The following is a 12,840-nucleotide window of genomic DNA, read 5'->3' as shown; positions in this document are numbered from 1 at the left end:
AATTAAATTAGTTTAAAGATAATCTTTTTTGCTTGACCACATGGTTAATTAGTTAGTATAGTTGAGCAATATGCCTTTTGGAAGATGTAGCAAATTGTTTTCAACATAATTTTAAAGACATGTACTGAGTTAGTATTTTAGTGATTATGTAACATCTGTTTTTATATTTTGTACCACCGCTCATCTTAAAAGTTACAATGTTTTATTTATGAAGTTGTCATTATTTGTCACTCTTTGACATTTGTTGATAGTTCGTTCATGATAATGCATGCTTGTATTGAGTTTTTCTAAATTGTTTCTTAATTTGTTTTTAAAAATAATTTTGAGTTAGTATATTGAAGGCTTAACATTGAATTTAAAAGTATTGTAAAATTGATCCTGAAAAGGAGAGGCTGGCATATGTTTTGTTACTATTACATCAACTTCAATTAGACTCATCAAGTATTGTACATGGTTGTGTTAAGTCCTATAATTTTTATACTAGTATGCCTAATAATGTACTTAAATGTTTTGAAATTAGTAGAAAAGAGAGGGTAAATTGGTTGTATGTATGATGAATATTGGTGTTTGGGATGATTTTCTAGGAAGATGATGTGAGAGAAGTTTGTTAGTAAAGTGGGCGTTGCCTGTGATTAAGTCAATTTAATTTGATTTAGTGAGGCAGTGATTCCTACGTTGATGATTTGTGATTTAAGTTGCTCTCATATAAATGAAAATTTTATGAAGTACTAGTAGTAAATATTGGATAGTGAAAAAGATTATTCAATAATTTGCTGAAATATATGAAAAGTGTATATTAGAATGTCTTTGGAGTACATGTGGATAGAATTCATTCTCTATGTAATACATATTTACAACGAAGTTGAAAAATATTTATGAATAGTTAGAAATAAGTTAAAATCTAATAGATAATAAAATTATAAATATTTTAAAATTAAATGAGTTCAATAATTTAATATTCTATTAAATTTATAACTATTTTGTTGAAGTTTCATACTTAATTTTTTATTATATCAATAAATATTAAAAAAATATTTATAAATATAATTATTATATAAGTTTAAAAATAATGTACGGTTAGTGTAAGACAATTTTACACATATAATCAATAAAAACTCTTATAATTGCCTCACTCAGTGTATTTTTCTTTTTCTCTCATTATATTAGTTATTTTATAATTATCAACAACAATCAAAGCCTTCTACTAGTTTAATCATATATCGCTCCCCTCCTTTTTTATTCATCAATTTAACCGTAGCCATATATTATAAAAAAGAAACTTATACATTCGTAAAAAAGATAAGAAATTTCCATTACATTTTTGTCAAAAAATATATCTTTTTACTTATAAACGGAAAACAAAAAGAGTTTAGCTTTAGAAATAACTCTACTGTCTGAACTGAGGCTAAACCCTCGATTGTCACTCACTCCTTCCAACAATGACTCACAAGGAGGTATCCGCCGTAACACTCGGCGGCAAGGGTTCATCTCTCTCTTCCTCCTCCGTCTACGCCACCGCCACTGGCCAAGCTCAAGCCCGGATAGACTCATCCGCACTCGACCGGTTAACCTCAACGCCGTCGCTAAAGCAGAAAATCAACATCCCCGAATTCCTAACCCTAGAAGAAACCAGAGCCTTCCTCATCGTCCTCCTCAACAAACTCCTCCTCTCTAACTCGTCAAAACACGCTCCGTTATGCATATCAGAAGCACTTAATTCGAATCAGAAGAGTTTTGATTTCAAAGAACTTGATGTGACGGAAGATGAACAGTTATTGTTGATCAACAACGCGTGTTTAGGGTTGCTCGGTGTTTCCGCGGTTTTGGATCATCAATCGACGGCGCTGTCTGCTTTTGCAGATGTGGCTGCGGCGTTTTCTTGCGAGGCGTTGAAAGCTGATGTGAGTGTTTTCAATTTGATGGATTCCGGTGATGGACATAGTTCTAAGGAGGAAGTTGGAGTTGCTGGTGATATGAGGATTTTGCTTAATGGATCTAAGTTTGTGGGGAAGGAAATAATTTCTTCAGTTGTGAAAGTTCCGAAAATTCATGGGATTATTAGGGAGAAGGTGAAATCAGTGCATTCTAGGATGCGAGTTGAATTGAATTCCGGTCATAAATTGGGGAAAGTTGAGCTTGGGAGTGAGCAGACTGTGTGTAATGTGTTGTTGCCTTTGGCAATGGCATTGAGGGAATTGGGTGAGTGTAGTTTTGCTCGTGCACAAAGTAACTTGTTGTTGATTGGTGGTGATGATTTGAAATCGAAAATTGGTGAAATTTTTGGGAAGGAATGTCCAACTGATGCTAGTTTGGCTAGTAGTTTTAATGAATCTTTTAGTTTGTATTCTGGAAAGGTGTATGATAAGTTCGCACATGAAATCAATGTGTTGTTTGCGCTTGTGTGGAAAATTGTGGCATGGGAACTTGTGACTGCTTATGCTGTACTTGAGGCTGCTGAGTTGAATGAAAAGATTCGAGGTGCTACAGAAAATGGAGAGAGTTCTAAAGTAGAAAAGAAGAAGAAGAAGGCTGTTTTGGGAAAAGGAACTAGTTCGATTTTGCAGTTGATTAAGGATAGGTTGCAGAGTGAGAAGAAGAGTGATGTAGAGAATTCGCGGCTATTGGAGACTTGGGTTGCTGATTTTCTATTGTTTTTTGATTTGGCAAGACCTGAATTCAATGAATTTTTATTGAAAGTAAAGGATGTCGTAGAAAGCAATGAAAGCAGAAGATTGCCCAAGATTCCTAAGGTAATTTTATTTTATGGATAAGATTGACTTTGTGTTACTTAGACTGTGTTAGGCATGTTGTAGTTCTCTTAACTTTATTACTTTTTTGGTAGTCTTACCTTAAGTATCACAATGTGACCATATCAGGGGACACGTGATTTTGCTAAAGAACAAATGACAATTAGAAAGAAGGCATTTTCAGTAATAGAAGAAGTTTTTGAGAGGCATGGCGCCACAGCCTTGGATACACCTGTGTTTGAATTGCGAGAAACTCTCATGGGAAAATATGGAGAAGACTCAAAGTTGATTTATGATCTTGCTGATCAGGTACATATGTTTATTGCTTGCTCACTTCTTGACAAGTTGAGTTGATTTATGACAAAATTTTCTCCAAAGAAAAATGATGCGAAAAAAATTCAAGCATTCAAAATAGTGAACAAATTTGTATATTTTTGATCTGTAGAATTTTCACTTCTGATATTTTTGATCGCTTTCATGAATCTAGACATCTGCTTTTTAAGACAGATCACCATTAAGGTTCTCGGTCAGATTGGTTCCTACTTCCCACCAAAATCATTAATAAAATTGAATTTCATTTCAAAGCTAACTGGTAATCAACTTGTTTGACAGGGTGGGGAGCTCTGTTCTTTGAGGTATGATTTGACTGTTCCATTTGCTAGGTTTGTAGCTATGAATGGTCTGACATCTTTGAAAAGGTACCAAATAGCTAAGGTCTACAGAAGGGATAATCCATCTAAAGGAAGATACCGTGAATTTTATCAATGTGACTTTGATATTGCTGGTCCAGCTGAAAAAATGGCTCCAGATTTTGAGGTTGTCAGAATTTTGACTGAATTGCTTGATGAGCTGAACATTGGGGATTTTGAGGTAAATTTTTATAACATTCCAGCTACAAAAAATATTGGTTTTCTGGATTTGTAGCAGTTTTGTCAAATATCTGTCATGGCCAGTGTTGTCGATGGCGGAGAGCCAAAATCCTGCCATACCGACTGCTTTGTGGTGCTGTTATAGAGGATAACGGCAGAAAAACCTGCAATATCAGCTGATAGTTACCATTGCGGAGAGCCGAAAAACCGCCATGTGTATCCCTCCATAGTGGCCATGGCGCCACTAGTTGATAATATTGGTCATGGCGGATATTAGCGGCAGATTTTTGGCTCTCTGCCACAGCCAAAAATTTGTGAAGGAAGGCGGGGCCATGATGCCATACGTCGGATATGGCAGCGCCATATGTTGTAGTTTGGGTTCTACACCATGGTCCACCATCCATAAAAATGATCTATTTAACTATTTAGACTTGCCTGAGTTCGTGGTTTTATAGTTCTTTAACCATTACTATTTTTCATGGTCTGTCTATATGTATTTTGGTGAGCAGTTTTTCACATAGGACTATATCATAATATGTATTAGTATATGTGCCAGGCTTTTAAGTTTTAATTTGAAGTAGAATTTTTAATAGCATATTTGTCGGCATCAAGTCTTAGACATGTGTTGCTATCAACCTACTAGTTTAATATCTTTTTGCAATGTCGTGCTAAAGCTGAATGATTTTAATCAACCCGACTCGTTTCAATGATCAGATTACCTGCTGGCTAATGTGATCTTCGTAATGATCTTGTTAAATGTAACTACTTTACTCATCCCTGCTTATTTGCTGTAACTTACCCATATAATATCATTACTCTGGATGTGCCTGGTGATTGAGTTTTGCGAGCTCCTGTGATCTTGTTAAATTTGACTAGATTACTCATCCTATCTTATTTGCTATAATTTAACTTTATAATATCATTCATTTGAATATGTCTGATGATTGACCGGGGTTTTCCAGTTCAGTGGTTAAATTTCATATTTAATTAATAATGTCTTCAAATTATATATTGTGTTTTGTTATGACCTTTCTGTTAATCTTTTTATTTCACAGGTAAAGTTGAATCATAGAAAGTTACTGGATGGCATGATGCAAATATGTGGAGTGCCTCCTGAAAAGTTTAGGACTATATGTTCAAGTATCGACAAATTAGACAAACAATCATTTGAACAGATAAGAAAAGAAATGGTGAGGACATATGTTGTTTGTTTCTATTTCCTTTATAATTTTTTTTATTTTGATTTAGTGTGCCAATTTTATTGTGCTTAAACTTTTCTCTGTGTTGCACATTTTGAAAGATGTAGGGTTTTATTTTATTTTCATTTCTAAATGCCTATAGTTTATGCTTTATCAGTGGGAAATAGTTTGATTTAGGGATGGAATTCAAGTTGGTGCCTTTGCATTCTTTTGGTAAATATTGTTGCATGATTTATTGAGGATGCCAACACCCCGTCATTGGATACTTACTATGCCAAAACATTTTCTATTGTTGTTTCTTCATTTATGAGGAGTGTCTGGATTGCATTATTTTTCGATTTTGCATCCATTTTCTGTTCTGCTGTTACTGGTAACCTGTATGATTTCAAATGTTGAACTTGATCAAATTAAAATGGCTTATTGAATGCATTAGACTGAGTGTTTATCTTTTAAATCTTGTGTTATTATTTTTTCTTTTTTTGAAATATATGATAGCATCATTTTATTGTACTTGGAGGATTAACTTGCATTTCATCAATCTGATGTGGGCTGGAGTGAGTTGAACAAATATTGTGAGTAGTGTGATTTAATATATATATTTTTTAATATTTTCTTTTATTTAAAAATGCATTCACAATTTAAATGTTCGTAGAACTATGCAAGTATGTTGCATTACATTGGCAAAGGATTTTGAGACTTACGATAGTTGTTGCCCTTTAGAATATGTCTGTTGTCTGATGACAATTCTTTATAACATTAATATTCACTCTAAACTGTTAACTCTGGAAGGTATCTTTTGTAAAGCCATTCTTAAGTTTAGTAATGTGGTTTTTACTGACTTTCACGCTGTAGGTGGAAGAGAAAGGATTAACTGCTGAGACAGCTGACAGAATTGGAACTTTTGTTAAAGAAAAAGGACATCCTTTAACATTATTATCTAAACTTAAACAAGAAGGCAGTGCTTTCTTAGAAAATGCTGGATCTGTTGATGCATTGAATGATCTGGAAATTTTATTTAAAGCTCTGGATAAATCAAAACGCCTTGACAAGGTGGTTTTTGACTTAAGTCTTGCCAGAGGTCTTGATTATTATACTGGAGTTATATTTGAAGCTGTTTTTAAAGGGGGTGCTCAGGTAATTCTCATGTCTTTAATCATGTCTCCATTCTGAAATGTTTATTGATGTTCTCTAGTCCCTTCATTCTTTGAGGGGCACAATTCATTATATTAGCCCTTGTGCAACTTTAGATGTAATGAAGAATTAGCAATAAAAAAAGATGTAATGAGGAATTAGTAATGAAGAATTAAATAAAAGGAGCTTGCACACTAGAAATAGGATTGAAAAGAGATGAAATAAATTAGAAAGCAGAAGTTTTAGCATTTTAGACAGATATTAATTTTAATGGGGAAACTTTTGTATGAAAGATGTAGATTGAAAGATTGTTAATGGTTTTAGTGGACAAGATATATAGGAGGTGAGAGAGTGGGATTTAAGGTTCAATTCTTGGTTATATGGGTTCTAACAAACTACCTTCTAAATTAGGATTTAGTTTTCATTGGTTTTTGCGGTGAATTTAAGTAAGAACTGGTTTGGTAATTTTGCTGTGGGATTTAAATCTGTGCATAGTAAGATTTGTTTTTCATCTTTTGTTAGAAAATAAATTTGCTGGTTTCTATGCTTTTTAACCCTTGATTTTTGAAAAGGAGTATATTGCACTCGGGTGTTCAGAGAAATTGGAGTATTTTTGAAATGATGATTCTCTTTGTTCTCACATCTCAGTTTTATCTTTTGCTGCTGTAGGAGTATTTCTTACCCTTCAATGATATATTCCTTTTTTAAAAACCAAATTTGAGCAATTAGATGATCATTTCATCCCGAGATCAACTCATAATCAAGACCGAGCAAAGTTGCTGCAAATATATTTTTACTAATTCATTATTCTCTTATAGCTCGACTTGTAACTTACATGGGTTATAGTCAGACTTTGTCTAACTGGTTGTCTACTACAATTTAAATAATCAACCTGCATTCCTAAAAATTCAAGGCCCTTTCTTTTTTTGTTGTGTGGCATTTTAATTTTAATTTCTAATGTAGTTAAACATGTTATGTAGGATATATATAATGGTTAAACTACTTTAGCACCTTTGCTATATATGATTAGTAAATTAGAAAGGTGATGCAAAAAAGTCCATTTTGTATGGTTGTATCAGTGGGCATTGCAATTCTGTTCATTCTATATTGTAGAAAAAGTTCAGTGATTAGCGCTAATTTTAACTTGAAGTAGCAAAGATTGGGATGGGTCTCAACACAATTTTCTTATCATTTTTCTGCAATTATTCTTAGGGTTTTGCTAAAAATACCCAGGGTTTAGGGCACATGTTATCTTGGAATTTATGTATTTAATTCTTTGAAGTTTAAACACAAATTCCAAGACAAGTTTTTACCTTTGGTTTTTTAACACGTTTCCTTAGGACACTTGTTAGCATTTGCCTTATTCTTATCTAGAAAGCATATGTATTATATATAACGAAATACTTTGAAGTTCTTGATTCTTTAGGATGGCTTATGATAGTCATGTTTTTTCATTGCATATACTCTCCTCTGTCTTGTTTCATTTACACAGTTTTTACTGAAAGCTTTTGCTTATATTTAGTGATGGTTTTTACACAGGTTGGTTCAATTGCTGCTGGTGGTCGATATGATAATCTGATAGGAATGTTTGGTTCAAAGCAAGTTCCAGCAGTTGGTGTAAGTTTGGGAATCGAAAGAGTATTTGCCATAATGGAGCAACAGCAGAAGGATCAGAACCAGGTGATCATAATGCTTGATAGCTAACTTTTATTGTTTTATGTCAAAAAGAGAAATCTTCCATGATTGTTCTCTATATCAAATCCCATTTCAACATCTAATTTTTTTTCTAACCCTAACTGCCATTGCATAATTGTGTCACTGATAATTTCCTAAACCCATCAGATAGATACTCACACAATTTCTTATGATGTTTGGCTGATGACTTAATTTCATTCAGTGGGGTGCATCTATTCACTAGGGATGTTTGCAGCTCACTTTTACATATTTTCTTTTTCTTTTTGTTGCTTTTTTGGTGTGGAAATGATGATAAAACTGATCTTAGTTGTTTCCTTTTGAATATAATTTCAGAAAATTCATGTCCTTATCAAGTTATGAACGACCGAGTTACATTATCACATAGAAAGACAACCACTATTTTCCTTATAATTTTTTGTTTTTGCTAGATGGCCCGACCAACCAAGACAGAAGTCCTAGTGAGCATATTAGGGAATGACGTGACACTAGCTGGAGAGCTAGCTGGTGAACTATGGGATGCTGGGGTGAAAGCAGAATTTTTGGTCAACAAGAGGAGACCGAAGCACTTTGACTATGCAAAAGAATCAAGAATCCCTTGGATGATACTAGTTGGCGAGCAGGAAATAAAAGAAGGCACAGTGCAGTTGAAAAGCCTCGAGTCAGGTAGTGATGTGAACATAAACATTCCTAGAGGAAATTTTGTGGAGGAACTTCGGAAGCGGTTAAACCCGTAAGCCCCAGTATTTGCAGCATCCAACTTAGCTTGTGTTTGGGGTAGGTGTTTTCACAGTGATATTTTGTGACAACTAAGTTATGTGAGACAGCTCGCATTGGCACTACTGTGGTTCCACCATTCACACCGCGGATTCAAAAACACTTTGTATTTCAATGTTTGTTGTACGTTAGAGTTGAAAGAGCATATGTAGGTTTTTCTATCATTTGCTGTTTTGTATTCATTTTATCAAATTTAGTTGAGAGAACTTGTGAAGGTCTTGAGTTTGCTTTTATTGAAAAAGATTATTTTTTTATTCAGTAAGATCAATCAAAACTTTGGCTCCTAAACTAAGTAGGAAAACAACATTTACATTATGTTATTTATTTATAATTTTCTTCCAATTTGCATTCGGTTTATATACCTTCCAATTTTAAAAGATACTTAGAAATAAACCAATTTGAAAGTAGTTGAAGGAATATATTCACCGCATTGCGTAATTGTGTGGAAACACATATTTTCACCTTGGGAGGAATCTTTTTGGCTGGTTGAATCTATCATAAACTCTCAATGAGGAATCTTTCTTGGCTAGTTGAATCTATCATAAACTCTCAATGAGAGGGTGTACTTGGAAAGATAATCCGATGTTAGAAGTAAGACAGTTTTAAGTAAGACAGTTAAGTACGGTTTTGAATGAGATTTGAATTGAAGTAGGGTTTTACTTAAAAAGACACTTAACAGGTCTTATAGGGTATTTTTGGTGTAGGTGAAATAAGGGAGAGAAAAGTTAGAGAAGAGAAGTTGAAAAGAAGTACTCAAATTTGTTTGTTTAGTTTGAAAGAGAGATTGAATAGAGATAAATGTGTGGGACCCATGCTTATTCCTAAGGGGGTTTGAAAGAGAGAATGAGTAGAGAGATAAATGTGTGGGATCCATGGCTTATACCTAGGGGTAGCAAGCGGGCGATCCGTCCCGTTTAGGCCCGTAGGGGGATCAATTTAGATGTATGAATTTTCAAAAGTCAAGTCCGCCCTGTTTACAAATGAGTTGGCGGGTGACCTGTCATTTAATTGTTTTTTTTTTCAATTTGATTACTATTTTATTTATAATTTTTTTTATTGTTTACTATTTTATTTACAAATTTTTAAATAATTTACTACTATAATTTATTATCTTGTAGATCATATGCTATGACCATCCAAACAATAATGCACATCTTTAAGAGTTATTAAATAATAAAATAAGTAAAAAAATTGTAGTATTTTACTAAGCAATAATAAAAAAAGTTTACTATTTCATTACTTCTACAATTTGTAATTCGTTTCTCATAAATTATTGAGTTTCATAGTAGCAACTTGCATCCACTATCAATGTAAGTCAAATAACAAGAAAACAAATTTTTTAATTTATGACGACGTTAGATGTAAGTACTCAAATTTCTGTTTTTTATCAATAAAAAGAAACAAAATTAGTAGATTGACTTCCTCAACGCATTATTCAATTTTTACTCTTAAGTATAAAAAATTTTAAAGAAAAATTCCGCGCTGATTCTAAAGCGGGTTAGGCGGGGCGAGTCAACTTAAAAAATCGAGCCAAAAACTTCTGCTCAGCCCGCTAAAAATGATGAGTTAAACGGATTGAACCTATAAACCTGACCCGTTTTGTCACCTCTAATTATTTCAATCTTCTCAACATAGCGAAGAAAGTGGGAAGAGAAGAACATCTTTTCTAAAATGACACTGCTGCCCCTTTTTTCTTTTTTTTATCATTATTTATATTTATTTCATGACTTTTTTTTTGTTCCTATATTTTATTATTACTATTTTATTTTAATGAAGCATCATTAGCTCGTTTTAAAAAGTACATCATTTTCAGAAAAACTCTAAACGCACCTTTTATCTTTCTTACGGACCCCATGCAAAATGTCTAAAATATTCTTTGAATTCGGAAATACATATTCAAATTTATCAATTTATATTAATTCTCACCACAAATTCGGAGATGCATCTCCAAACTCACCCCTATTAAAGGTGTATTAAGAAATTCCCTTATCTCTTAACAACTACTAGCAATTTACAAAATTGTTTTAAAGCTATATGCAAAATTCCCTTATTTCTTAATGACTATGTCTAGTGGTATTTTAGAGTGTCACATCTTTATATGATACTAGATACAGAGGGAGAACCATCTAGGCTAAGTCATCAAAATATATTAGAGGAGGAGTAAGCTAGGACAAGTTATGCTGTTAATGTGTTACTTGCATGTCATCGTATTATGGATCTTTCGCGAGTGAGTAGAAACAGAGAGTGAGTATAAACAGAGGAGACTTTCCAGAAGGCTCTTATGGGAGGGTTATTGTAGATGCTATTCTTATTGAGTCACAAACAATATTGCAGTACAAAAGGCCACGAAGGAGCAGGGGATTCCAACATACGCAATAATATAGTATTTGTATTATGGATAATTTGTTACTTTGTTATTTTGACTATATTATGGATCGAAGTTGATTTATTTATACATGGAATTTTATCTTATTATATAAGTGTATGGTTTAATTTATAATTTTTTGTATGACAATATAGTTATAATACATGGTCAATTACATAAGTGAATTTCTAAAAAAAAATCAAAATTTATTATCTTTCTGGACAAAATTATGTCAAAATGAGGGTGTCTTAGATAGGAATGGATGAGGTGCATATAAGATGAATATGAAATTGTAACTCTGGACTAATTTCTGGTAAAAAAAGAGGTGTGACTCATATGAACATGATTTTAGTGTAAATGAGTGCGTCTAGAAATATACTACCAGATTCGTAAAGACATTTTAGGATTTTCATAGTGTTTCTCTACCAGTTTGTGTGAGACAAGTAATGTCCAATTCAAAAATTAAAACAAATGGCCCATTAGCTCAGTTGGTTAGAGCGTCGTGCTAATAACGCGAAGGTCGCAGGTTCGAGACCTGCATGGGCCGATTTTTTTAATTTTTCAATTATTGAACTTTTGTAATAATACAATTAATATTATTATGTTTCTAACACTAAAATCCAAAATTATTTTTTAATTGTAATAATACAAATAATATTATTATGTTTCTAACACTAAAATCCAAAATTATTTTTTAATTATTATTTTTAAATGATAAGTTTGTAATTAAGATTTTCTTTTTATTTTTTCATAAACTAGAGACATATAAACACATCGAGCTACCGACAAACATCCAAACAAGATTGACAATTAAATTAATATCTAAACACATTTAGACAATTAATGAAAGTAGAAGCTATAAAGATCGTCCTTATCACAATTATTAGAGTCTTTCCTAGTCAAATTGGTGTGTGTTTTGAATCATAACAAAATTCCCCAACATCTAAAATACAATTTTTAGACTTATTTGTCATAGATATTTTACTTTTTATAAATATGTGAAATGTAAATTTCTTCCAAGACTAAAATAATTCATTGCAACTGTCACGAAGTCTTCTAGTACCCAAAAGATGGTTACAAAAAGCATGAATGACTAGGTACAAATCATACTCTAGTCAAAGGTTACTCCAACTCTTGAAATAAACCCAAAACAAAAGAAATCTTTACACCAATTAAATCTGTCTAATACTTCATCCATTATAACCAATGTTTTTTAATCTTTGTAAATCCTTCTGATTTGAATGTGCTATAGGTTTTAACTCGACATCCATTGCACCATTTTGTTGTGGCTTCCTACAATTTCCAGTGTAGATCTTCACCCTACAAAAATCATAAATTTTGCCTCCCTTGAAATGCAAGTGATAACTAATTGCGACAAGTTTTGATATGCACCTATTTGTTAACTACTTAATATATGAGTGGATTTCTAGTTTTGCTATTATTCTCATAACGTCTCCTCATGCTCAGCCAACCATTGCATAATTTCATCATTATTCTACTTTTTTTTTTTTTTTTTTTTTAAGGAAAACAAGGTTCTATAAGACAAATTGGATTCTTTGAATCTTGTAGGCCGTTTGGACTATCCCGTCATCAAAGTATTATCGAATAAGTGATTTCAAACATAAGAGGAGGTTGGAGAGTGAATTGTGATATTTGGGTTTCAATTTAAAAAAATGATTGATTTTAAGAAGGATTGATTCTATGAAAAAGGTAGAAGCAGATATTAAGCAGCGAAAAATATAAATGACATAAATAAAGAGATAGAGTAAGAGAGATCTCATCAGATATTATCCTTGCAGAACTATGTGCTTGTAAGTTTAATCAAGAAGGGATCAAAAGCTAAAGCAAGTCATGACTATCATGATTTGGTTTTGATGATGACAACTTTTGAAGATGCAACCTTTGAAGACAATTATAAAGATTCAATATGATCTTAAATCACAAATCCAAGAAAGCATGTCAAGTAGTCAAAGATGCATAAGACAGTTTGTTCAAAACTCTTCCTTCGAATAAAGCTGAAGAGTTAGTGTTTAATGACCATCGATGATGGTGTTCGACTT

At 32.7% G+C, this 12,840-nt stretch overlaps 1 protein-coding gene and 1 non-coding gene across 2 annotated transcripts; both read left to right on the top strand.

The window, feature by feature from the left end:
* Nucleotides 1-1,328: 1,328 nt before the first annotated feature.
* On the top strand, nt 1,329-8,673 carry LOC131644721 (histidine--tRNA ligase, cytoplasmic-like). Its single transcript, XM_058915286.1, has 7 exons — nt 1,329-2,750; nt 2,877-3,056; nt 3,360-3,617; nt 4,672-4,806; nt 5,668-5,949; nt 7,486-7,626; nt 8,070-8,673. Exons 1-7 carry the CDS (start codon nt 1,440-1,442, stop codon nt 8,373-8,375), a joined length of 2,613 nt encoding a protein of 870 aa, XP_058771269.1. The 5' UTR covers nt 1,329-1,439; the 3' UTR covers nt 8,376-8,673.
* A 2,580-nt stretch (nt 8,674-11,253) lies between these two features.
* TRNAI-AAU (transfer RNA isoleucine (anticodon AAU)) lies at nt 11,254-11,327 on the top strand. The gene has a single exon. It is a non-coding gene; the product is annotated as a tRNA-Ile (tRNA).
* The last annotated feature ends 1,513 nt before the right edge of the window (nt 11,328-12,840 follow it).

This window comes from Vicia villosa, linkage group LG1 (genome assembly GCF_029867415.1).
Source record: "Vicia villosa cultivar HV-30 ecotype Madison, WI linkage group LG1, Vvil1.0, whole genome shotgun sequence".
In the NCBI taxonomy this organism is placed as follows: Eukaryota; Viridiplantae; Streptophyta; class Magnoliopsida; order Fabales; family Fabaceae; genus Vicia; species Vicia villosa.
This window is presented reverse-complemented; position numbering and strand designations above follow the sequence as displayed.